Source organism: Aethalodelphis obliquidens, unplaced genomic scaffold (genome assembly GCF_003676395.1).
Source record: "Aethalodelphis obliquidens isolate GAN/ISIS:26980383/991018 unplaced genomic scaffold, ASM367639v1 scaffold45, whole genome shotgun sequence".
Taxonomy (NCBI): domain Eukaryota; kingdom Metazoa; phylum Chordata; class Mammalia; order Artiodactyla; family Delphinidae; genus Aethalodelphis; species Aethalodelphis obliquidens.
In genome coordinates, this window is record NW_020837989.1 from 7,203,412 (window position 1) to 7,226,260 (window position 22,849).

A 22,849-nucleotide genomic window follows, 5' to 3' on the forward strand; every position below is an offset into this window, starting at 1 on the left:
ATGAAGGGACGTGGTCAAGGTCACGGTGCACTAGTGGGCTGCACCAGGTCCCGGGTCTCTGGACTCAGAGTCTGTGCCTCATTCCGCGGTACCATGATCTACTCCTCTAAATTCCAAGACATTCCACAGGATTGATGTCCATGGCAGAAACCTGTAGACCCTGGATGGGGTGGGTAGGATCCCTGAAGTGAAAAGGGGGCTTCTGTATATTTATGCTTTTCTGGAAAGGGAAAGAGAGGCAGTTGTCCAAGCTTCTGGCTGCCCAGTCTAGAGGTACAGTAGCCTTGGGCCAGACCTGGCTGACCCAGAGGAGGGACCTTCACCCCCTCTCATCTTTGGCTCAAAAGGAGGTGAATTTGTAAAGCACTTTATATTTTCTGGCTTATTCAGTAATAGTTAAAACAAGTATTTGCTCTTTCTGCAAATTGGGTCCCATAATTGGGTCCCATAAAGCCACAGTGACTTATTCTAACTTACCCAACTATTCAGTAGCAGGGACAGAGGTAGGACCAAGGATGCCTGATCGCCAACCTTCGAAGTCACATCTCATTTAATCACCCTCTGTGATAGATGCCATCACACCTCCTAGTCCAAAATATGTGTTTGTTTCCTTCAATTAAGGAGACAAAACTCACCAGTAGGACTTGGGATAGAGCTGCTGTCTCCAGGAATGGGGGTGGGATGCATGGAGCCATTCAGATTCTTCCCTTATCCACTGACCCTTGGATCAGTGGCACAAATTTACAAGATGGGCTGGCTTTGAGTTAAACCTCTGGCTTTGAACTTGACCCCATTGGATTCTAGATATTAATCTAAGCCGCCAGAGACAACACACAGACGGGCCACACACCCCCCGACTCCTCGGCCCATCTGTACCACATGCTAAGTCACGTAGAGCAGCTCTAAGGCCAGTCGGAGCTTTCACCAGGGAAACTCAGAGCTCACCCTGTCTTGCTGTTCCCTTTCAGTGTACCCAGGTGGAGCCACAGTCTGGCCCCCAACTTACTCCAGGAAGGAACGCTGGGAATACCCCCGCTCCGAAGGGACCCCCGGCCCTCTGCTGCCATCGCCTCGCTGCCACCGGAACCCAGCTGTGATGCCGGACCCCACTGCCCTCTACGGGGGCTTCCCCTTCCCACTGGAGATGGAAAACAAGCGAGCACCCCTTCCACCCCGTTACAGCAACCAGAACCTGGAAGATCTGATCCCCCGACGGCCCCCCAGTCCCCGGGAGCACCTGCTGGCCCCCTGTCTCAACGAGTACACAGCTATCAGCTACTACCACTCGCAGTTCCAGCAGGGAGGGGGAGGGCCAGGGCCCTGCCTGGCAGAGGGGGGCTACAAGGGGGTGAGCATGCGCCTCAGCCGGGCCGGGCCCTCTTACGCTGACTGCGAGGTAGGGGGCGGGCGTCCCACGGGCCGGGGCCAGCCCCAGGCCCCCCCCAACTATGAGGGCTCTGACATGGTGGAGAGTGATTATGGGAGCTGTGAGGAGGTCATGTTCTAGCTGCCCTCAGACAGAGGCAAGGGGGAGGCCGAGGACTTGGCGCCTTGCCCTGTCTGGCGGGGAGCGAGTTGAGCGTGGCTGGGAAAGTGGGAGGGAAGCCCCCATACCCAGTCCGGGTTGCCACATCTTGAAATGTGCTCTTCCAGACCCCCAGCTAGTCCCTGAGGATGGAGGGAAGCTGAGGGTAGAGCTCCAGAAACAGCACTAGGGCCCCCAGCAGAAAGGGTGTGCACAGAGCCGTTACCCTGGACACCCAGGAAAATCTGACTCCTGGGATGGGTAAAAGGCAGTGTGCGTCTCCCTGACAATTCCTAGGGAGTCAGGGCCTGAACGGGCCTGTCGGGCACATTCTTAGACCTGCCCGTTGCTGCACACTCTGCAGGCCGAGGTGGGATCGTGCCTCACAGGCAAGCACCACAGCTGCTGAGAGACAAGGTCCAAGGTCACCGACCCTGCAGGGCAACAGGGTGTCCTCCTAGGGGCTGAGAGGTGAGCAGCAGGGGAGCAGCTACCACATGTCACTTGTACGCCCTGCCTGCCTCGCTGCAGAGTCTGCTCCATGTCAGGCACCGAGCTAGGCATCAGGCATAAGACAGTGAACTATGGCAACAAGGGTTCCCAAGGAGCATCACTTGGCCTCAGTCTCCTGGAGGTCCCACTCCTCTAATCTAATTCCAAGCACCTTGAGCCTCCTCTTTAAGTCTGACTTAAAGCCTGACTTTCTACTAGCCAGGGCCTGCCAGGATCTGTGCAGCCCCTGAACCGTCTTTGTTAAAGAATTCAGACCTCATGGAACTCTGGGTTCGTCAGCCCAAGTTTCGCAAGCACTTTGGGCCAAAGGCAAGAAGGACATCATTCTTCATTTTTAAAAAAATTCTTAGGCACTTTTCAACCTTGCTGTCTGGATGAGTTGCCCCAAAGGGATTTTTCTTCCATAGACACAAGGAAGTCGGAACTCCTATGCAGGGAAGGGTGGAAGCAGGGAGCCGGACATCAGGAGTATCCTTTCCTTGCCCCTCTGTTTCAGAGGCCTGCCAATCCAAGTGTTACCTGCAGCGACTCAACCCTATGCATGGAGGGTCATTGTGGGCATGTGTCTGCACATGTGGGTGCTTATGTACAGTACGTGTGTACACATGTGCAGAACATATGTAGCCCAGAGTGGTAGGGACCAGAGACTTCTGGTGGCCTTGCCACTCCCTCACCTGCCAATCCCTGTCTCCGGTCCACTGCCTTTTCATGTGTCTTGCTTCTGGAGACAAAAGTCTAAAGGAAGAGCAATAGCCACTCTTACCCATAGGGCTGCTGCCTCCAGCACGAGGGAGCTGTGTGGGTGACAGGGTGTTTGAGTGCATGGTTCATGGCTGTGCGGGCGACTGTGAGCGTGAGTGACGAGATGCCTGGTTTTACCGGTCATTTGTGGTTGTTGTTTTTTTTTTAACAATAAAATATCTTTTTTACTGTTATTTTCCGTGTCACTTAGGCTGTTTGGTCAGGGGAAGGTCACAAGGGTCTACAGGCCCTTCCAAGCTGAGGTTCGTGGGATTTGGGGGCTGGAAGGGGCCCCAGAGGTCATTAAGCACCATGATTCTCAAACCTTGCAAAATGGCTAAAATACAGATCTCTGAGGCCCACACATATAAAATCAGAACCTCTGGGAGAAGGGCCCAGGACACTATTTGGAAAAGAGTCCTCTAGTTCTGATACAACTGTGCATAGTTAGTGGACAAGTCTGCTAAGCAGAGGTGAATGAAAGGCCCTGGACAAGACTTCAGGACTGCTGACCGCCCCCCACCCCGGCCAGCACCCTTGGCCACACATCACACTGGTCAGGGAGAGGGGACAGTATCGCAGGTTTGGGAGGCCAGCCTCCTGATGCCCAGAGTCAGCCTTTGGCGCTGCTCCACAGCTCGCCCCGAAGCCCAGCTGGACGTGAATGTCACCAGGCAACCTGGTCCGTGCGGGCCTTGAGGGTACAACACCAAGACTGGACAGTCCAGTCCCTGCCGACAGGCTCCCAGTGCAGGTGGGCAGAGAAGGCACGTCCATGGGAGGCACCACAGCAGACCGTGGCTCTGGGGTCCGATGGGCTCGGTTCCAAACCTGCTGTGCCACACACTAACGTGGCCTCAGGCAGGTATGACCGGGCCTCTCACTGTTCAGTAAAATGAAGTAAATAATATCCCTATTCTCAGGGATAAGTTCAAAGAGCTTATAGCAGCATAAACAATAACTGGTGACCATCATGCTAGGGAACAATACTGTGTAGTATACAAATAGGATTAACTTATCAGAACTGTGCGGGAAATCACAAATAACCTAGTCCAGGGTCGCCCAAATTTCTGTTACTTTGCCTAACACTTTTATGATTTTTTTCCTGATAGAATAACACCTGTACTATTATTTACTAAATCGTTTTTACTGTACTTAGATTTTAAAAAATGTTTTTATTCACCTTAAAAGGATAATATCCATAAAAGAAAAGATCTGAAAATTCCTATTTTTTGTAGCGCACATGAAGATACATAAACATTCTGGTTTTCACAATGACTGTCTAAGGCCCTCTAGATCATCTCTGGGAAACACGGATCTAGTCCATCTTTGTTCTCAATGTTCCTCACCCTGAGGCCTGCAGAGGAGAAGGAGTTTGTGTGAAGTTCCACAGGTAGAACTTCACAGCAGTGACACCACATTCAGGTCTGACACCAGCCTTGGCATCTCCCTAAAATACCACATGCTCTTTTCCTGGATGGGGAGCCTCTCTCCACCCAGCCCACCTCTGTCCCCACCTGTCCCCTCTTTCCCTTTGTCCTCCTGAGCCTGCACCTTCATGGATCAGCCACTAGAGGGCTCTCTAGGACCAAGAAGCAGAGCCGCAGAAGAGAAGGTTTTCAGGGAAATCCTCACATCTCAAGGCACTGGGGTTCTGATTCCAAACATCCTGAGTCTGACACAGCGTGACAGTGTCAGAGAAAGGCAGAGACCCAGACCTAGGCCTCCTGACCTGACCCAGGTGAAAACACAGCTCACCATAATCATCCTCACCACCACTACTGGCACTTGCTATATGACAGGAGCTGTGCAAGCACTTGGCATGTCTTATCTCACTTAATCCTCACCAAAAACCCATAACGTAAGTACTGTCATCTCTGTTTTACAGATGAAGGAACAGGAGGCATCCAGAAATTAAGTGGCTTGTAACTTACAGTAGTGACTCAAAGTGAAGTCACCCAGTTCATGAGTGACAGGGTCAGGATTCAATCCAGGGCTGCCGGACTCCAGAACTATGCCTTACATTTGGGTTCGTGAAACCAATTATAAATACAGGATATCAGAAAACTGAAGAATAGCAGAAACTAGTCCAAGGATCCAACTGAGTTCAGAGGCCAAGAACGTCACTATAATTCTAAGTGGTGTTAACAGCTGGAATGTCTGCTCAACCCCAGGGCTCAACTCCAGACCACCCTTGTAATCCTGCATCCAGTTCTGAGGCTGGGCCTTAAGAGCGACACGGTAACCTTGGGCATTGCTAGAGGAGGGCAGCTAGGAAGGGGGCGGGGCGGGGAGGGCGGCGAGGACTCACAACCACGTCCCACGAGGAAGGGCAGCCGTGATCCACCAGGGGCACCTGTAATCCACCAGGACCAATGACAAGGGAATTGTGAGACAGCTCCTCGGATGGACAGCCTGCACTGCCGCACCATCACACGGAGTTTCTCAAGGCCTTATGGAGAAGGTAGATACATCTTCCAGGAATCAGAGCAGTGCTCTGGAGGGACACACATCAGGTCTTGTGCGGAGAGCCGCAAAAAGTGAATATCTGGGGGTAGAAGAAGGGCAGACAGAGCCAAACCACTCTCATGTGGACTGAAGATTATAGAGATTCTATAAGATCGAGGGGGAAAAAGATACAGTATGTAAAGTTTTGAGATATGCAGTGACTTGCCCAGGGCCCATGCTGGTCCCGTAGAGAACAGCTGCCCCATCCTCCTGGTGCCACACCATGAATGGGTGAAACGCCTGCCTGTGAAGACACTGGGCCCAGGTGCAGAACAACAGCCCACGCTGCAGCATCTGAGGACAGGCTTTGGGAGTTCTCGGTGACTCTGCCAGCTCCACCTTGAGGAGAGGCACAGGCTGTGGCACCGAAAGAAGAGCAGGATCATTCTCAAGGACAGGGCTGGGGAACGACAAGCCTTCTGAATTTTCTCATGATTCCTCAATAGACCTACAAGGTCCAACCAAGGAAAGTGCTTGGTTAGATCAATAGGAAACTCAAAATTAATAGAGTGATGTCAACTCCTCACAGGCCGGGACACCATTCTCTCCTGAAGGAGACGACACTGAATTTAGTAACCAGCCAATTCCAGATACACGATTAGCCCCACAGACTAGCACTCATCCTGATCCGATCAACACCACAATCAACTCGTGATCTGGGGAAGTGGCCAAGTAGTCACATCTCTCTAGCATCAGTAGCGAGGAGGTTAACCAGAGAAGCAGTGTTACAGCATCACCGAGAAGGAAGCCATAAATTCTGACAGAAGCGGCCAGGGAAGGTTCTAGAGAGCAGCAGCCACTGGAGCGGGGTCTTAAAGTTGAGCTTCAGACGGAGCACAGGGAGAAGGGCCAGCTGGGCTAAGAAAACAGCCCAAAAGGAAGGCCTGAAGGTTTTCAGTATTTCCGCAGTGCTGGGTGGTTCTGATGGGTGGGAGTGGAGGGACTGTGGAGCACAGGGCGGGGAAAGCATCCTGGGGGCGGAATGTGGGAGGAGCTAGGTGCCCAGAGCAGGGCCTGGAGATACACTGTGTCCACCCAGGGATGTGAGGGGAGGAGTGACAGAATCAGGTAGCAGGGAAGTGAATCCTTCGAGCAAAAACATGAGGTCTGGAGTCAGACAGACCTGAGTCCACCATTTAGAAAATGTGTGATCTTGGGGACTTCCCTGGAGGTTCAGTGGTTAGGACGCCGCGCTTCCGCTGCAGGGAGCGTGGGTTCAATCCCTGGACAGGGAACTGAGATCCTGCATGCCGTGTGGTGTGGCCAAAAATAATAATAATAATAATAGAAAATGTGTTATCTTGGGCAAGTCATTTAACCTTTTATGCCTCAGTCTGAAAAGTGGGGATTATTACCAGCACCTTCCCTCACTGGATCTGAGCACCGAAGAAAATAATGTAGGTAAAGTGCTTAGCACGGTTGGCATAGTAAATGTTTAGAAGATGTTAGATATTTTATCACTGCTATTAAAGAGGCAGATCTTAAAAAAAAAAAAAAAAAAAGAGGCAGATCTTTTCAGAGTATCCATGACCACACACCTTTGTTCCCCAGCCAAGACAAAAAGACATCCCCCCAGCTTGGGGTAGTTAGGGGCTAAGTGTATTAAGGCAGTGGTTCTTGATGGAGAGGGTGGTGATTTCCAAACATACCCCTGCCCCAACACACACACACACACACACACACACATGGACCTTTGACAATGTCTGGAGACACTTTGGGTTGTCATAACTGGCAGGGTGCAAGTGGCATCTAGTGGGTAGACCAGGGATGCTGCTAATCGCCCTACAGTGCACAAGACAGTCCCCACAGCAGAGAACGATCCAGCCCAAAATGAACATAATATCAAGGCTGAGGAACTCTGTCCTAAGGAAACATATGTGGCCTTTAGGTAACACGGTAGCAGCTGGGAACCTGGCCTGAGGCAAAAGTACACGTAGGCCAAGAATTGCAGTTACGGCATATGGTTGGCTCATTTATAAAAAGGCACCAGTCTGGATCCTCCATTTGTCAGAGTAAATATCAGGGTGAGTAAAAAACAAAAAACAATCCATGTATATATTATATATAATATATATATAATATAAATATTCCATGACCAAGTGGGATTTATTCTAGGTAACCTAGGCTGGTTCAATATTCAAAGATGAGTCCATTTAATCTACCATATTGACCAGCGAAAACAGAAAAAATGTAAGATTATAGCAATTGATGCAGAAAAAGCATTCAACAAAATTAAGCCATTCAATGTTTTCAAGAAAAATCTCTCAGTACAGGAAGAGAGGGGAACTTCTATAAAAATCTTACAGTTGGCATCATATTGAAAGGTGAAAGACTGAAGGCTTTCCCTGTAAGATCAGGCACAAGGCTAGGATGTTACTGGAACCAGTCTTTTTTAACACAGTACTGAAAGTTCTAGCCAGTGCAATAAGACCAAAAAAAAAAAAAAAAAGGTATACAGATCATAAAAGAAGTACAACTACTTCTATTTGTAGACAACATGTGCTATCTACACAGAAAATCCCAAGAATTTTAACCAAACACTCACAGAACTACAAAGTGAGTGCAGAAAGGTCATAAGACAGGTTTAACACTCAAAAATAAATTTCATTTCTATATACTACCAATGAACATGTGGAAACTGAAATAAAAAACACATTACCATTTACAATTGCTCCAAAGAATATTAAATACTTAGGTATAAACCTAACAAAACATTTACAAGATCTGATAAATGGCTAAAATAAAAAATAACATCACCAAATGCTGGCAAGAATGCAAAGAAACTGGATCATTCACACACTGCTGACAGAAACGTAAAATGGTACAGCCACTCTGGAAAATGGTTTGAAAAATACCTTTAAAACTAAAAACGGGCTTGCCATACAACCCAGCAATTGTACTGACATAACATCCCAGAGAAATAAAAACTTATCTTCATAAAGAAACTTGTACATGAGTATTCACAGCAGCTTTATTTGTAATAGCCAGACCTGGAAGCTATGCAAATTTCCTTCAATGGGTAAATGGATAAACAAACTGTGGTAGATCCATACCATGGAATACTACTCAGCAATGAAAAGGAATGAACGCTTCATACATGCACCAACATGAATGATCCTCAAGGAAATTACACTGAGTGAAAGAAGCCAAACTCAAAAGGACACGGAGTATAATTACATTTATAGAACATTCATGAAATAACAATGACAGAGGTGAAGAACAAACAGATTAGTGGTTGCCAGGGGTTAGGGTATGTTGGGAAGGTGCAGGGCATGGATGTGTCTGTAATGGGGTAGCATGAAGGAGTCTTGTGGTGATGGTACAGTTAAGCGTCTTGATTGCGGTAGAAGAAGCCACACATGATAAAACTGCTGAGCTACACACACAAACACACATACACGAACATGCACACACTCAAACGAGTGCATATATAACTGGAGAAACAAGAATGAGCGCTAAGGATTGTGCTAATGTCAACTTCCTGGTTTTGATAATGCGCTGTAGTTATGCGAGCTGTCAACACTGGAAGAGACTGGGTGAAAAGTGCACTGGATCTCCCTATTTCCCTGCACCTTCCTGTGAATCTATAATTACTTCAAAATAAAAAGCTTAATGTTTTTAAAAACCAAATTTTAAAGGAGGAAAATTATTTGAATGAATACCTTGCTAAAGAAGATAGACCAGGGGGCCAGAGAACCAAGGAATCAGGGAACTTGGGAACCAAGAGAAGAAGGAAAATGGTCAACTTGATGAAGAGGAAGGTGAAGGAGGAGGAGACAAGGTGATCAAGATGCTGGTTACATCGAGTAACAAAACCAAGAAACAGAAAACAGCCTCGTGCTTGCTGCTGGGGAATGAAATACTGATGTATACTACAACATGGACCTTGACAACATCATGCAAAGTGAAAGAAGCCAGAGAAGAAGGTCACGTATTGCATGGTTCCATTTATATGATATATCCAGAATAGGCAAATCCAGAGACAGAAAGCAGATTAGTAGCTGCCAGGGGTTAGGAGGAGGGGGTGTGTTAATCATGGTTTCTGTATTTTATGATGCTTTGACATCTTGGGGCCTTGTGGACCCAGAGGGGGGGTTGCCCCTCCCAGAGTCAGCTAACTCCTGGAGAAAGCAAACAGCTTGCCTGAGGACATCCCTTTGAAATGCAAATCAATCAGTCCTGAGTGCAAACCCCAACCCAACTCACGTAATCAGTCTGGAACACAGTCTCTGCCCTCAATCACCCCAGGACCAGTTATGGACAACTAGGGACCACCTCTACAGCCCAGGCTGCTCAAAGTGTTTACCTATCTAACCCTAAGTCTGCTCAGCTTGCTAACCCTGCCCTGCCTTGCCTTTCCCACAAAGACCTCAATAAAGGCTCCTGCCCACATTTCCCCCTCTCTTCTTCTGCCTCCGGATCACCCCTGGCACTTCCCCATGTGGCTCTGCCTCCTGTTTCTGTGGATCTGTGAGTAGAAAAACTTCATCCTTGGTGACAGTCATATCTGTTTCCGTGTGCCTTACCATACCTAATTAAAACAAATCCCAGGTACATTTTAAAACAGGGGGGAATAGGAAGTGTTTCATGTGTATATGGTTGTCATTTGGGGTGATAAAAATATTCTGGAATTAGCTAGTGGTAATGGCTGCACATCATTGTGAATGAGCTAATTGTCTCTAGCGGTAAATTTTCTTCTGTATTTCTGTACTTTGCATTTCTATATAGACAATCGTTGTCTATGAATAAAAGGTTTTTTTTTTTTAAAAAAAAAGGCCAATGGTAAATAAGCCCAGGAAAAGATGCACAGCATCAGTAGTCATTAGGCAAATGCAAATTAAAATCACAATGAGGTACTACTGCATATCCATTAAGATGGGTAAAATTTTAAAAACCACAATATGAAGTATTGGTGAGGATATGGAGCAAATGGAACTTTCACAAATTGTTGCTAAGAATCCAAAATGGTACATCCACTTTGGAAAGCAATTTTCCAGTTTCTTACATAGTATACACTTAACCGCACAACCTCACAATTCCACTCCAAGGTATTTACCAAAGAGTAATAAACACGTATGTCCACACAAATATCTGTACGTGAATATTTATAGCAGCTTTATTCATAACACCCCAAACTGGAAGCAACCCAAATGTCCAAAGACTCGTAAATAAATAAACTACGGTTCAGCCACACAACAGAATATTATTCCGCAATAAAAACAAACTCCTGATACATGTCACAACAGCGGTGAATATAAAAAGCATTATGCAAAGTGAAAGAAGTCAGACAGAAAGGACCATACTTAACGTTCCATTTATATGACATTCTAGAAAAGGCAAAACTACAGTCAGTTCAGTTGTTTCCAAGGGCCGAGTGGCACGGGGATGGGATTGCAGAGGGGCACAAGGGACCTTTGGGTGGTAAAGGAAACATTCTGATCTTCATTGAAATGGTGGTCGGCATGCATTTGCCCAAACTCATCAAATTGTGCACTTAAAAAACAGGTGACTTAGGTAAATTATTCCCCAATTTTTTAAAAAAGAGGTGGGGGAGACCAAAGGCCAAGGGTCTAGTAAAGGGTACCAGTTGAAGACACACAGTTTCTTGGCACATGTCTGCAATGGGCTAGGTCTGAGGAAGCCAGCCTACTTGGCAAAACGCCCTAGCTAGACTTAGGACCCAAATCCAGTCCCTGTCACTCAATTTATGTCCGTGCAGGTGCAGTGGGCTTACCTTGAGGGCCTTGGTTACCTGGAAGGGGGGATTATGGCATTATGTACAGACAAGAGCAGGAATAAAAACATGAAGAGGTGAACAGTCTAAGAAGGGTTGAATGCTCTGCCCAAAGCCAGTGAGCAAGACAAGATTATAATGAATGCATAACGAAAAAAAAGAAAAAAAACAAGTAAAACTGCTTTGCTCTAAGTCTTGGTTTTCTTCAATTCAGCTAATGTTTCATAAAATGTTTCATAAGCCCTTCATGCCAGGTACTTTATAACATTCTCTCTAACCCTCTCAATAGTCCCTAAGGGTGGCCCTCCCTCCTGAGGCTGCAACAAAGAGGGCAAGGCAGCCACTGCCTTGGGAAGGGCTTGGGCTCTGCAACCACAGGGCTCGCATACATATCCGGACTCTGCCCCTTGCTGGCTGGTGTCCCAGAACAGGCACTGAATGCCTTTGACCACCCCTATCCACCCACCACCAGTTCCAGTAATAACACTGATCGTAGAAAACAGTCATCATACTTTCCCCACCTTCCTCCGTCAGTAAAGTTTTACACCTCAACAGTGTTCCTTGAGGGCTCTGCTTTTAGACAAGTCTAATGTAGTCAGCCAATGAAGATCAGTATTCAAATCATCTCGGGGCAGCTTGGATGGCCTTGTTTTTCCTCTTAAATGTGACAAAAAGGGAGTCATCTCTTGCATGTCCTGAAATCTATCTTGTCACTTCCAGAAAGGTAGGTGTTACCTCTGGTATCAGTCAGGTTTTTCAGAGACACAGAAACAGTTAAGATGGAGATATTCATACTTACATATATACAGGAGGTGGTGGGGGAGACAAAGAGGGGGAAACAGAGAGAAAGAGAGAGAGACACAGACAGGCAGACAGACATTTCAAGGACTTCAGTGATTGTGCAGGGTGGCAAGTTCAGAATTTACAGGGCCAGCTAGCAGCTGGAAACTCTCGGGCAGGAGTCAATGCTGCAGCCTTGCAGAATTTCTTTCTCAGTGAAACCTCAGTTTTGCTCTTAAGGACCTTTTAGCTGATTGGACAAAGCCCACCCACATTTTGAGGATAATCTTTTTATTTAAACGCAACTGACTGTGGACATTAACCACATCTACAAAACATCTTCAAGGCAACACCTAAGTTAGTGTTTGACTGAATAACTGGGTTATTCAATACAATCGCCCAACCACCTTGACACTTAAAACTGACCATCACAACTGTCCTGGGTGGTCATCTGACACACACAGAGGGGGCTGAGGACTCCTACTCAAGTTTTTGAGAGAAGCAGGAGCACACTTAGGAAGGGCAGGATTGTCTAACAGAAAAATAACTACCGCCCTTTCTTGGGGACTCTCCACCCACAGATGGTTCTGCTGTTCCCACTACACCCCTGGATGAGCTCTGTGACATAAACCAGAAACATTTTGGCATAACATCTAGTAAATGGATCTGAGTGACCAAAAAAAAAAAAAAAAAAAAAGTGAGAACAAGGACACAGACTGCAACCTCTCAAACATCAAAAATAAAATTCATTTATTAAGGAAAAGTTTAACACATGAATCGTGTGCAGAACCCAAAATAAGATCTTCCATGAGCTCCAGCATGATCCACGTCCCTATACATACCATGCGGGAAACACACATCCAACGCAGGCACATAACATACACAGGACTGTCTTGTTATCAAGACCTGCTGGAGGGTAGTTTTTCATATTCCTCTTATTCACACATCCACTGACATGTTCTACAACAGAGCCACATGATTTTATTGTTCAGTAAAACAAAATCACTTCTACAGCACCACCTTGATCGAAACAAAAGAACGCGGCTGACAACAGGCACCCTCACTCCCCACTGCAACTCTGGCAACCTTAGATCAGCACCGTTTATGTCTCCTGGCCAGGAAAGGACCCAGTGGTACAAGGACAGGGAAGAAATGCCACAGGCAGATGCTGTGAGAGCAAACAGCCTTGCAACCAGCAGGACTGTCTAAAAAGTATTGACCGTGATTTCAAAGACAAAGCACTCTCCTTTCCCCTTGGAGACGTGTAATGTACTTTGAAAAAATTAATTCTAAGGCAGACGTCGAGCCGACTCCTGTACACCAAGTCATGCCACTTACATTTTTTATTTCCACCGTGACAAAGCAGCTTTGTGTTCTGAGCGGGGCCGATGCCAGGTCTCGCCTTAACGTCCCATCGGCCATGAACTAAACTGATACAGACCCCCTTGCGGTGAATAGTGAATAGAGGGAGCTGTAAACAGACATAAATTGAGACTCTGCACTTCCAAAAAGCATGAGGTGAACATGTAGTTAAACACAGATGATGTTCTACAATTTAGGAAGGGAGACATTTTAGAAAAAAAGAGAGACAGGAGAACAGGGAGGGGGAAAGGATTTTCCTGATGTACCTGTTTGCCTGGGGGTAGAGAGTGAACGGTGAGCCTCAGCCCGTGAAGTTGGCTGGAGAGGTCAGTGACAGAGAAGGAGGGTGTAAGCGGCAGGGTCTAGGCTAAGACATGCCACACAGTCACATACCTCTGTGCAGATGAAGGGCTCCTAGCAGCTGGACAACAGCACAACATAAATATAAATAATGCCACTTGTGAATGGTACAACTTCTAGGAAAAAGGGAATAGTAGGATGCCAGGTCATGCTGTTCCCAGCAAGAACCTACATTTAAGGAGAGGTATACTGCCTACAGGGAGTTGGAAACCTGCTCCCAATAGCGGCATTTGCAGGACAGAACAAGGGGCTCTGAGAAGCTACCTCTGGGCCGATGGAATCTGGGGTTGCCCTGGGGAGACTGGAGGAGGACACAGAGCCCAACAGCACTGGGCCAGAAAGCCCCACGGTTTGGTTTGGTCTGACAGATGTGGCCTCACACTCCTGAAAGCCTTCGCTCTGCTGCTCCCCGATCAGTCTCTTACTGATGCTGGGGCTTTCTCACCAGAGACTAAAGCAGGGCCCAGGAAGAGGCTGGGCAGCTGGTTCCTAAGAGCACTGGGAGGAAAGCAGGGAGGGCTCCCTGACTGAGCAGCCCCGTGGGCAGCAGAGGAGTAAGCTTCCCTGAGCTGGCCCCGCGGGCTGCTTCCAGAAGAGGAAGGGCTTCCTCCACTACGACCTCTGGCCGACCCTTTACTCGATACCTCATTGCTGTGCAACTGCACTAGCCGGAAGGTCCCCATGGGGTCCGCCTTGCCTAGGTCTCCTGAAGCAGGCATGCCATCGGGCTGTCAAAGCAGCAAAAGCACGGGAAAGCAATTGAACAGGACAAAGGCCAGGCCAAACTAGCTTCCCGAAGCCCCAAGGCTAGAGCTGTCTCTCCTATGCACCACCTTCCCTGGGCAGGGGCTCTGAAGCAAGAGACCTGGGGCCAGAGGACCTCAGTATTGTGCCACCCAGTCCTCAGGTCCCAGCATCACAGTCCGGGTCTCAAGACCCACCTGGAGAGGACTGCCTCTAGCAGTGCCCAGAGCCTCCGCCGTGGAAGCTGTGGTTGGGCTACACATCTGACCCCCTTCTACTGGCCTGCACCTTCTCGCTGAAAACAACTCTCAGGACCACTCTGGAAAGACTGCTGGAACCGGGGCTTGCAAAGAGGAGCTGACAGTTCTTGAAGTTACATTTTGGTACTAGAAGTTACTTAGAAAGCCCAAGGGCAGGGAAAGCCTGCAGAGGGCAGGGCTGCTGCCACCTCCAGCTAGAACCCTGGTCATGTAAGCACCTGTGAGTGACCACCAAAGAGCAGAAAGGATGGAGGAAAGTGTCATTTTCCTAAGGGAGACCAAATCACCACTGACTCCATCTTCCTAAGTGAATAAATTATTAGGTGGGTCAGGAGTCACTGCAATGAGAGAATCTGGCTTTGGAACAGAAGAGAAAGAAAAAGCTGGGGCTGTGAGGGCGAGTCACAGCCCCTAGGAGCTTTGGTGAAATACAAAAACAAAACCCCTGATAAAGTGGTGCTGTTCTCCCCACTTTCAGGCAAGAGCCTGGTAGCAGGGGTAGAGGACAGCAGAACCCTGCTATATATGCAGGGGAGCGTGCGCGCGCGCACACACACACACACACACACACACACACACACACACACAGCTCAAGAGATGGAGAGTCAATGAACACCCTTCTGCAATACTTCTCACACCAAGAGGGAAGACGGGGCAGCCGAAAGCAAGGCAAGGGACCTTCCCCTGCCTTCTCGGCAGTTTGTTCCCAAACCCAAAGGCCGACCTTGAGGTGAGTCAGCCCTGAGGCTGTTTCTTTTCTGATACCCAGGGAGGCATGCATGGGGGGGTGGAGCGGGGGGGGGGGGGGGGGGGGGGGGGGGCAGAGACAAGGGCATGATTAGTGTTTAGAACACAGGAGACCGAAGCCCCAACCATTGGAAGTCCAGGTCCTGGAGGCAGCTTGGGGCGGGGCACTGTTTCTGCCCATCCTCCTCATCCTCTGGGGATTGTAAACAACTGAGCACCACTCGTAGTGTCGGACCAGCTGCTGCAAACTCTAGGAACTGAATCTCACACGCTCTGGGCACACTGGCCTCGTCTTCTTGTCCATGGCAAAAGTCTGGGTGTCTTCCTGGACATTGCTGTGACGCTTGTCTGTCAGGGGCTGAGGCTGGGAAACAGGCCTGAATGCACAACGCAGCCATTTTCTAAGCCTCCTATGGAGAGAAACACACCCCACGTGGCCATCCTTCCCCTCGGCCTTGTGCACCGGCAAACATCTCCTGAGTCCTTCATGTCTTCTCAGTAGGAAATGTGGCTGGTCAACGGGAGGCAAAGTCCATGGTGCCCCACAAAGGTCCACACTCTGATGATCCTGATGAAAATCTCTGGGGTCCCTGGCCAAGGGTGCAGAGGGTCTAAGCAGACATCTCCTGCGTTAAGCTTCTTCTCAGCGGGAGAAGCCGAGCAAGGGTTTACTGAAGAAGGAACAATTCACAACAGTCTCAGATCCAGAGACGGAGTCTAAAAACAAAGGCTGATTTTAAATAAAATATAAATATTTTCAACTTTGGCAGCACTTGATACCTTCCAGGAGTTCCAGCAACTAAGATCATAACAGTATCGTGACCCACACGAGGAAACCGGAGAAGAGGAGGTGTCGCCGAGGATGACAGCACGCCAGAGACAGGAAAGGCTAAAAACTCCAGCTTCGGGCAGCTGGTTTTAAACTACTAGGTAGGCTCCACTACGAGGTGGAGACTTGAACAGGTAGGAAAATATTGAGGTAAAATATTTGGGAGAGAGATAAGAGATGGGCCCGGCAAGGGCATAAAGAAGGGCATTTCCACTGACATCATCTAGGCCTGGCCCGGGCGAGGAGAACACATGAGGTGAGAGACATTAAAATTTTTAAATAAAGTGAGCTGCGCAACAGGAATAATTTGGATGAGGTGGGTCAGAAGGAGAAGGGCAGGCAGTAAGGGGGGAAGGCGTGATCAGGGAAAAGAGTTGAAAAGTTCCGGGTTAAAATAAGTACAAGTGAACAGAGATGGCACTGCCCCTAGAGGTACCTCCCACATATCTGCTGCCGACTCTCTACCCTGCCCTCAACCCTATCTGGCTCAGGGAACCCAGGTGCCAGGTAAGGGTACATGGATGGCAACCTTGCCTCTCCCCAGAGCCTGGACCCTACCTGAGGCTCTGGGGCCAGGTGCTGGGGAACATACAGGGCAGAGTGGGCCGGTGCAGGGAACGAACCCAGCCCGCTATACAAAGGCACTGGTGGAGTTGACGAAGATGGGAGCGCTGCTGGGCTGGATCAGCTCGTAGAGGGTCACACACGTCCCCACCACAAAGCCCACGAAGCCCAGGAGGCTGATCAGGGCGTCCTTGACGATGGTGACGGGGCTCATGCCCTCTGAGTAGTAGGTGGCGATCTCCAGGAGGGGCGGGATGATGAGGGCCAGGGCACTGCTGCTCACGGAGCCCACCAGGGAGATGACCAGGTCCAGGCGGGGGACGAGGATGGCCAAGACGCCTGTGGGAGAGAGGACACGCCTGTTGATGACTGCCCAGAGCTGAGAGAGACCGCCTCACTGTTCAGCAAATTTAGCAAGTGTTCTTCTCATAGTATGGAGAGCTCCAAGGAAGCTGAGACATCATCCAGTCCAATCTCTCATTCCACAGATGAGAAAACTGATGCCCGGAGATGTGGCATGACCCGGGTCTCACAGCAAGGATGGCAGAACTGGGACTGGAAACCAGATTTCCTAGCTTCGCCTGCCACAGTCCTTGATTTCCACCTTTCTGAGGAAAAGGAACCAAATTACATTCCAGGGTAACCCGGTCCTACCAAAGGAGAGCGAGTGGAGAGCAGAAGAGGAGGTGAACCTTTTCTAAGCGACTGCTCATCTTCTTACCACTGAGGGTACCTCCAACACAAACCCCTCTACTTGAATGACAAGAAACGAAACGGGGAGAAAACCCTCCTTCTTCTGGAACGATCCCATGTCAGCCCCATTGCACAGAGCGTTTTCACACAGGGAAAGGAGAAGCAGGTCTGTGTGTAGGCCAACCTCAGAAGCAAGGCCCCCCATGATGACTGCGTCCCTGTGCCAGGACAAACACCTGAAACTCAGCCCAGGTGTACACGAGCAAGGTGCAACTGATGATAAAGGTGAATGGGGGGGACTTCCCTGGTGGTCCAGTGGGTAAGACTCCACTCCCAATGCAGGGGGCCCGGGTTTGATCCCTGGTCAGGGAACTAGTTCCCACATACCGCAACTAAGAGCCCACATGCTGCAACTTAGGAGTCTACATGCTGCAGCTAAGAGGTCTGCATGCTGCAACCAAAGATCACGCGTGCTGCAACTAAGACCCAGTGCAGCCAAAATTAAATAAATAAATAAATATTTTTTAAAAAGAGGGGCCTCCCTGGTGGCGCAGTGGTTGAGAGTCTGCCTGCTAATGCAGGGGACACGGGTTCGAGCCCTGGTCTGGGAGGATCCCACATGCCACCGAGCAACTGGGCCCGTGAGCCATGGCCGCTGAGCCTGCACGTCTGGAGCCTGTGCTCCGCAACGAGAGGCCGCGACAGTGAGAGGCCTGCGCACCGCAATGAAGAGTGGCCCCCGCTCGCCACAACTGGAGAAAGCCCTCACACAGAAACGAAGATCCAACAAAGCCGAAAATAAATAAATAAATTTAAGAAAAAAAAAAAAGAAACTGAATTGCCATTGCCATCCGGATTTATCGCCTGAAACAAAAAAAAAGCCCCTGGGTGTTTTGGTTTAAAAAAAAAAAAAAGATGAGTGGGGGCTGCATGAGGAAACGCCATCGGCTTGCAGAGCACACCAGCGCCTGTACCACCAGCCAGCTTGGGGGTAAAGGCCAATGTTTCACAGGTTTATTGAGGATTATGGCCTCTGGAATTAGGCACTTGTGTGTGAACCCTGGCTCCGCCTTGAGTGACACATGGCTCCTTTCTATTTCCCAGCGTTCTTGTTGGCAAAACAGGGATACAAAAAGCTCTTACGTCACAGAGATGTTGCGATGATCAGAGGAGATTACACGGGCACTTAACTAGAGTCCTGGTGTACACCAGGCACATAATACGGTCAATATTACTCATCACTAGTATACATCTTGTTGCTTATGGAAAGTGCACTGTTAACTCGTTAGTCATCGAACGTATTCTGATGGATTGTCTTCCCCGCTGCGGGGCTCCAGCCGGAGGTCCTGCGCGTTGAGACAGCGATCCAGGGCACATCTGTTACCTCACTGGTCCCTATGAGAGACTCACACTAGACACGGGGGTTTCAGTTCTCACTTCATTTCATAAAGCAGGAATGTAGTTAAATTGCTCTGAGGAAGGCGTCACAGTGGTGAGAGACCAGAACGTCTTGTATTGGCCGGAGTCCCATACAGCCTTTCTACGCTCCGGATGGACTGCCTGAATCGATCGCTGCTTCTTTGGCTGAGCACCAGACGAAAGCAGTGGGCTGCATCTAGAGGCCAGGCTTTGTGAGAAACACCTACTTTTAAACTGGAATACCACTCCATGCGGTAAAGGAAGAGGCATGCTGGGAGCCGGGATTTAGCAGGGGAGGAGCAGGGTCACGTCACCTGTCTTACACTCACTCTGCAGCTGTGCTGTCCGATAACGCCGCAGTCACTAGCTATCTAAATCTAAATGAATTCAGTTCCCCAATCACACTGGCCACATTGCAAGGACTCAACTGCCACCTGTGCCTAGTGGCTACTGTCCTGGACAGCACACCTAGAACACTCCCATCACACAGACCGTCTAGTGTCTAGTAGACAGCACTGGGAAGCATCCACTGAGCTGAATTTCCCTCCGCTCCACGGGTACGGAACTCCACATTATTATGGTCCCTGTGGAAGGAAAGGTCCAAAGAATTTAAATGATAGAAAGTGACAGAGCTGGGACTAGAGTCCAGGACCTTAAGCCCCTGCTACAGTCACATCATAGACCTGATGATCAAGAAAGTACAGAATGGGACTTCCCTGGTGGTGCAGTGGTTAAGAATCTGCCTGCCAATGCAGGGGACACGGGTTTGAGTCCTGATCCAGGAAGATCCCACATGCCGCAGAGCAACTAAGCCCATGTGCCATGACTACTGAGCCTGCGCTCTAGAGCCCGCGAGCCACAACTACTGAGCCCAAGCACCACAACTACTGAAGCCCACGTGCTCTAGGGCCCGCATGTTGCAACCACTGAGCCTGCGTGCTGCAACTACTGAAGCCCATGCACCTAGAGCCTGTGCTCCGCAACAAGAGAAGCCACCGCAGTGAGAAGCCCGCACACCGCAATGAAGTAGCCCCCGCTCACTGCAACTAGAGAAAGCCCATGCACAGCAACGAAAACCTAATGCAGCCAAAAAAGAAAATACAGAATGATACATGCAGCAGGAGGGAGAACAGGGGATCTGGCTGATCGGCGGAAAGATCCTGTCTGTGAAGAACTGGGGGAGTCTGATATTGGGTTAGCTTTCCCAGGGATGCACCACAATCATGCAGTAGGGAATCCGGTACAGGTCAGCCCTGACCTCTCTCTGCTTTGTAGAGGACACCAGACAAGGATTTTGAAGCCTGGATAACAAAAGGGGGTACAAGGAAAATGAGTCTCAGATCTGCCTCTGCCACCCAGGGTTTTATAGCCCTGGGGCAATCCCTTCCTCTTTCTTTCTTCTATATTCAACCATCATGGCAATTATCCATGAATACCCTCACTGTTCTGAAGCCTTCAGAAAGTCTAAACAAAGGATAAGCTTTTAACTTGCTCTGCAAGTTAAAAATAGTCTGTTTCAGCCTTTAGTTACTTCTAAATACAGTTGGTGATGTCCCTCAAACCTTCAGGGTTGAATATGGAGGAAAGGTGGAAGTGAAGTGTCCGTAGGCTGATGACAAAACGGCATTCTCATCATGGATAACCTGACGCTCAACAAATGTTGATCTGCTGTGTGACCTGGAATAAGACACTTGCCCTCTCTGGGGTCTGGGTCTCTCTCTGCCTAATGTTTAACCACACAGTGGTGGCTCCAGATGTTCCAGTTTGGGTGAGCAGTGGGGTGGAAACAGCTGAGGCAGCCATCAGACCTAAGCCTGGGTGTGGTTAAGGGTCTGGACTCAGAACCTAGGCTCCAATCCACCACTAACCAGCCAGTTTCTTAACCTGTTTAAGACTCATCTCCCGTACTGCTAAAAAGGGATGGTCAAATGAGATCATTCACGTACAGAACCTAGAGTACTACACACATAACAAGTGCTTCATACATGTCAGCTAATAGCATCACCCCTCCCTGCTCAGTAGTAGGCTGTGTGTGACCTGGGAGGGAAATCAGTTCCTATTCTGAGCCTCAGTTCACTTACCCAAGAAGTATGGTGATTGTATTAACACTGGATGATCACTCAAGTCACACTTGACTCTGAAATTTTAAGGAACTGTGCAATGCAGATTTAGTCACGTAGGAATGTGTTCTGGGATATGTCCCTCAACTCACTGTCAACTGGGAAGCAACGTGTGCTGCTCCAGAGTGGCACAGCGGAGAGACGGGATTCTGCTCTAAGAACACATGGTTGGGCCAAAAACGTAGCTTCTAGCCTGCCTGCTTTTGTACCGTTAAAGGGAGTGTGAGTTATTCCTCCTGGTCCCCAGGATGCTCCAGCCCACTCAAGAGAAGGGAGGATTTTAGCAGAGGCAATGAGCCCCTGGAGGAGATAAGTCAGAGGACCTGCCCAGCCCTCCCAGCTCTGACAGTCTGTCCTCTCCCTTCCCTTTCTCCCCTTCCCTCTCTCGTATTAGCCCGGAGGACAGATGGGTACTTCATGATACGAGTTAAGTGAAGTCACTCGTGCTCCACTCTGATAAGAATTAAGTGAAAACAGAATCAGAAGCTTGTGAGATCAGAATCTTTTCTCAGATTGGACGGAGATGTTCCATTTCATCATGACTTTAAAAAGCAATCTAAATACTTGTTCTTGTTTTTACTACAACAGATATACAAGATAAGTATGTTTAGCAAAAATATCCTTAATAGAAATATTTTTAAAAGGGCAAAAACTTTTCTTTTAAAGCCAGGGCCACAGGGTTGCAAATGGAGCACTGTCTTCCTGTCCTAGCTGGACTGGATATTTAGCTGAACCAAAATACAGGCTGACACTGGAGAAAGATAATGGGGGAAGAAGGCGGGAAGAGTGAGCCTCCCGCTAATACACTGGGGGAAGAGGAAGAGAAAGGGGCCCAAACTGAGGGCTCACTAGCGAAGGCATCTGTTTACCTACAAGGCAAAATGTGACAAACTAGTTTTCACTAATTCCATAGGCGGGAATCAGTACTTGGGAAAGATACAGGAGCGACTAAAACCTCTTCTAGCACTGAATGTCTTTACTCCATGAGTTAAAATAAAGCCCTCTAGAAAGAGAAACCCAAGAAGGCTGAGATCTCAGAAAGCAGCCAACTGGGGATACCCTATCCCTACTTCCCCACGAAAAGAGCACCGCATGCAAAGAGGAAGCCCACAAGCTCCCAACTGGCAGTTGCCAGACCTCTGCATTAGCCCAGCTGCGGCATGAACAGAAAGGGGGCCCTGAGGATAACCAGACCACATGATTAGTGAAGAGGGCTCCAGTGGTATTACAAAACATCTTCCCTTTGGGTTAAGAAACACTGAGAATGTGACTTTAACTGCTGAAGCAGCAGGAGGCCAATGACCATGTTCAGAGAAGGAGCTGATTGGGATTCTGGAGCCTGTGGTTGTAGACCAGCAGCAGAAAGAGTTGACTTATGCACAAGAGGAGAGCAAGCACTTGAGAGACAAACACGCACTGACAGAAATTCCTTGGACACTTACAGCTCCCGTGTCCAGAAGTGCTTACTGTTATTTATTATGATCAACGCTGGTGAGGCCCACCTATGCGACTCTTAAATTGCTAGAAATCTGCCTTTAAATTAATAGCAGCCTTGGACAGGATATACAATTTCATTTAGTGGGAGTATAAATTTTAAAAATAATACAAAAAGCACGGGAAACAACTTACACGTCCAACATTAAAGGAATAGTTTAGTAAATACAATTCATCAATAAAATGGAATACCATGCGGTCATTAAAATATTTATGAAGGATATGTATATTCATGATGTAATTTTAAACAAAATGCAAAAGGCAAAGTTATATGTACACTAGAATTGCAACTTTTTGTAAAAAGCGCCCATGACAGACTTCCCTAGTGGCGCAATGGTTAAGAATCTGCCTGCCAATGCAGGGGACACGGGTTCAGGCCCTGGTCCGGGAAGATCCCACATGCCACAGAGCAACTAAGCCCGTGCACCACAACTACTGAGCCTGTGCTCTAGAGCC

General features: G+C 48.6%; 2 protein-coding genes across 5 annotated transcripts in view; one reads left to right on the forward strand and one right to left on the reverse strand.

Moving 5' to 3' along the window:
• The window catches only part of FAT2 (FAT atypical cadherin 2), an 86,371-nt gene extending 83,398 nt beyond the window's left edge, over window positions 1-2,973 (forward strand). The window contains exon 24 of the mRNA XM_027081491.1: window positions 969-2,973. Coding sequence (XP_026937292.1) covers window positions 969-1,507 — 539 coding nt within the window. The 3' untranslated portion in view covers window positions 1,508-2,973. The remainder of the gene's footprint in view (window positions 1-968) is intronic.
• SLC36A1 (solute carrier family 36 member 1) overlaps window positions 1-22,849 on the reverse strand; it is a 92,449-nt gene that overhangs the window by 23,621 nt on the left and 45,979 nt on the right. For 2 of the 4 annotated variants that reach the window (XM_027081494.1, XM_027081496.1), the window contains exon 11: window positions 12,528-17,006. The exons of 1 other annotated variant lie outside the window; for it this stretch is intronic. In XM_027081494.1, the coding sequence (XP_026937295.1) occupies window positions 16,735-17,006 (272 nt within the window). In that variant the 3' untranslated portion in view covers window positions 12,528-16,734. Of the gene's footprint in view, window positions 1-6,536; window positions 6,979-12,527; window positions 17,007-22,849 lie in introns of those variants that run through there. One more of the 4 variants, XR_003427709.1, reaches the window with a different exon arrangement.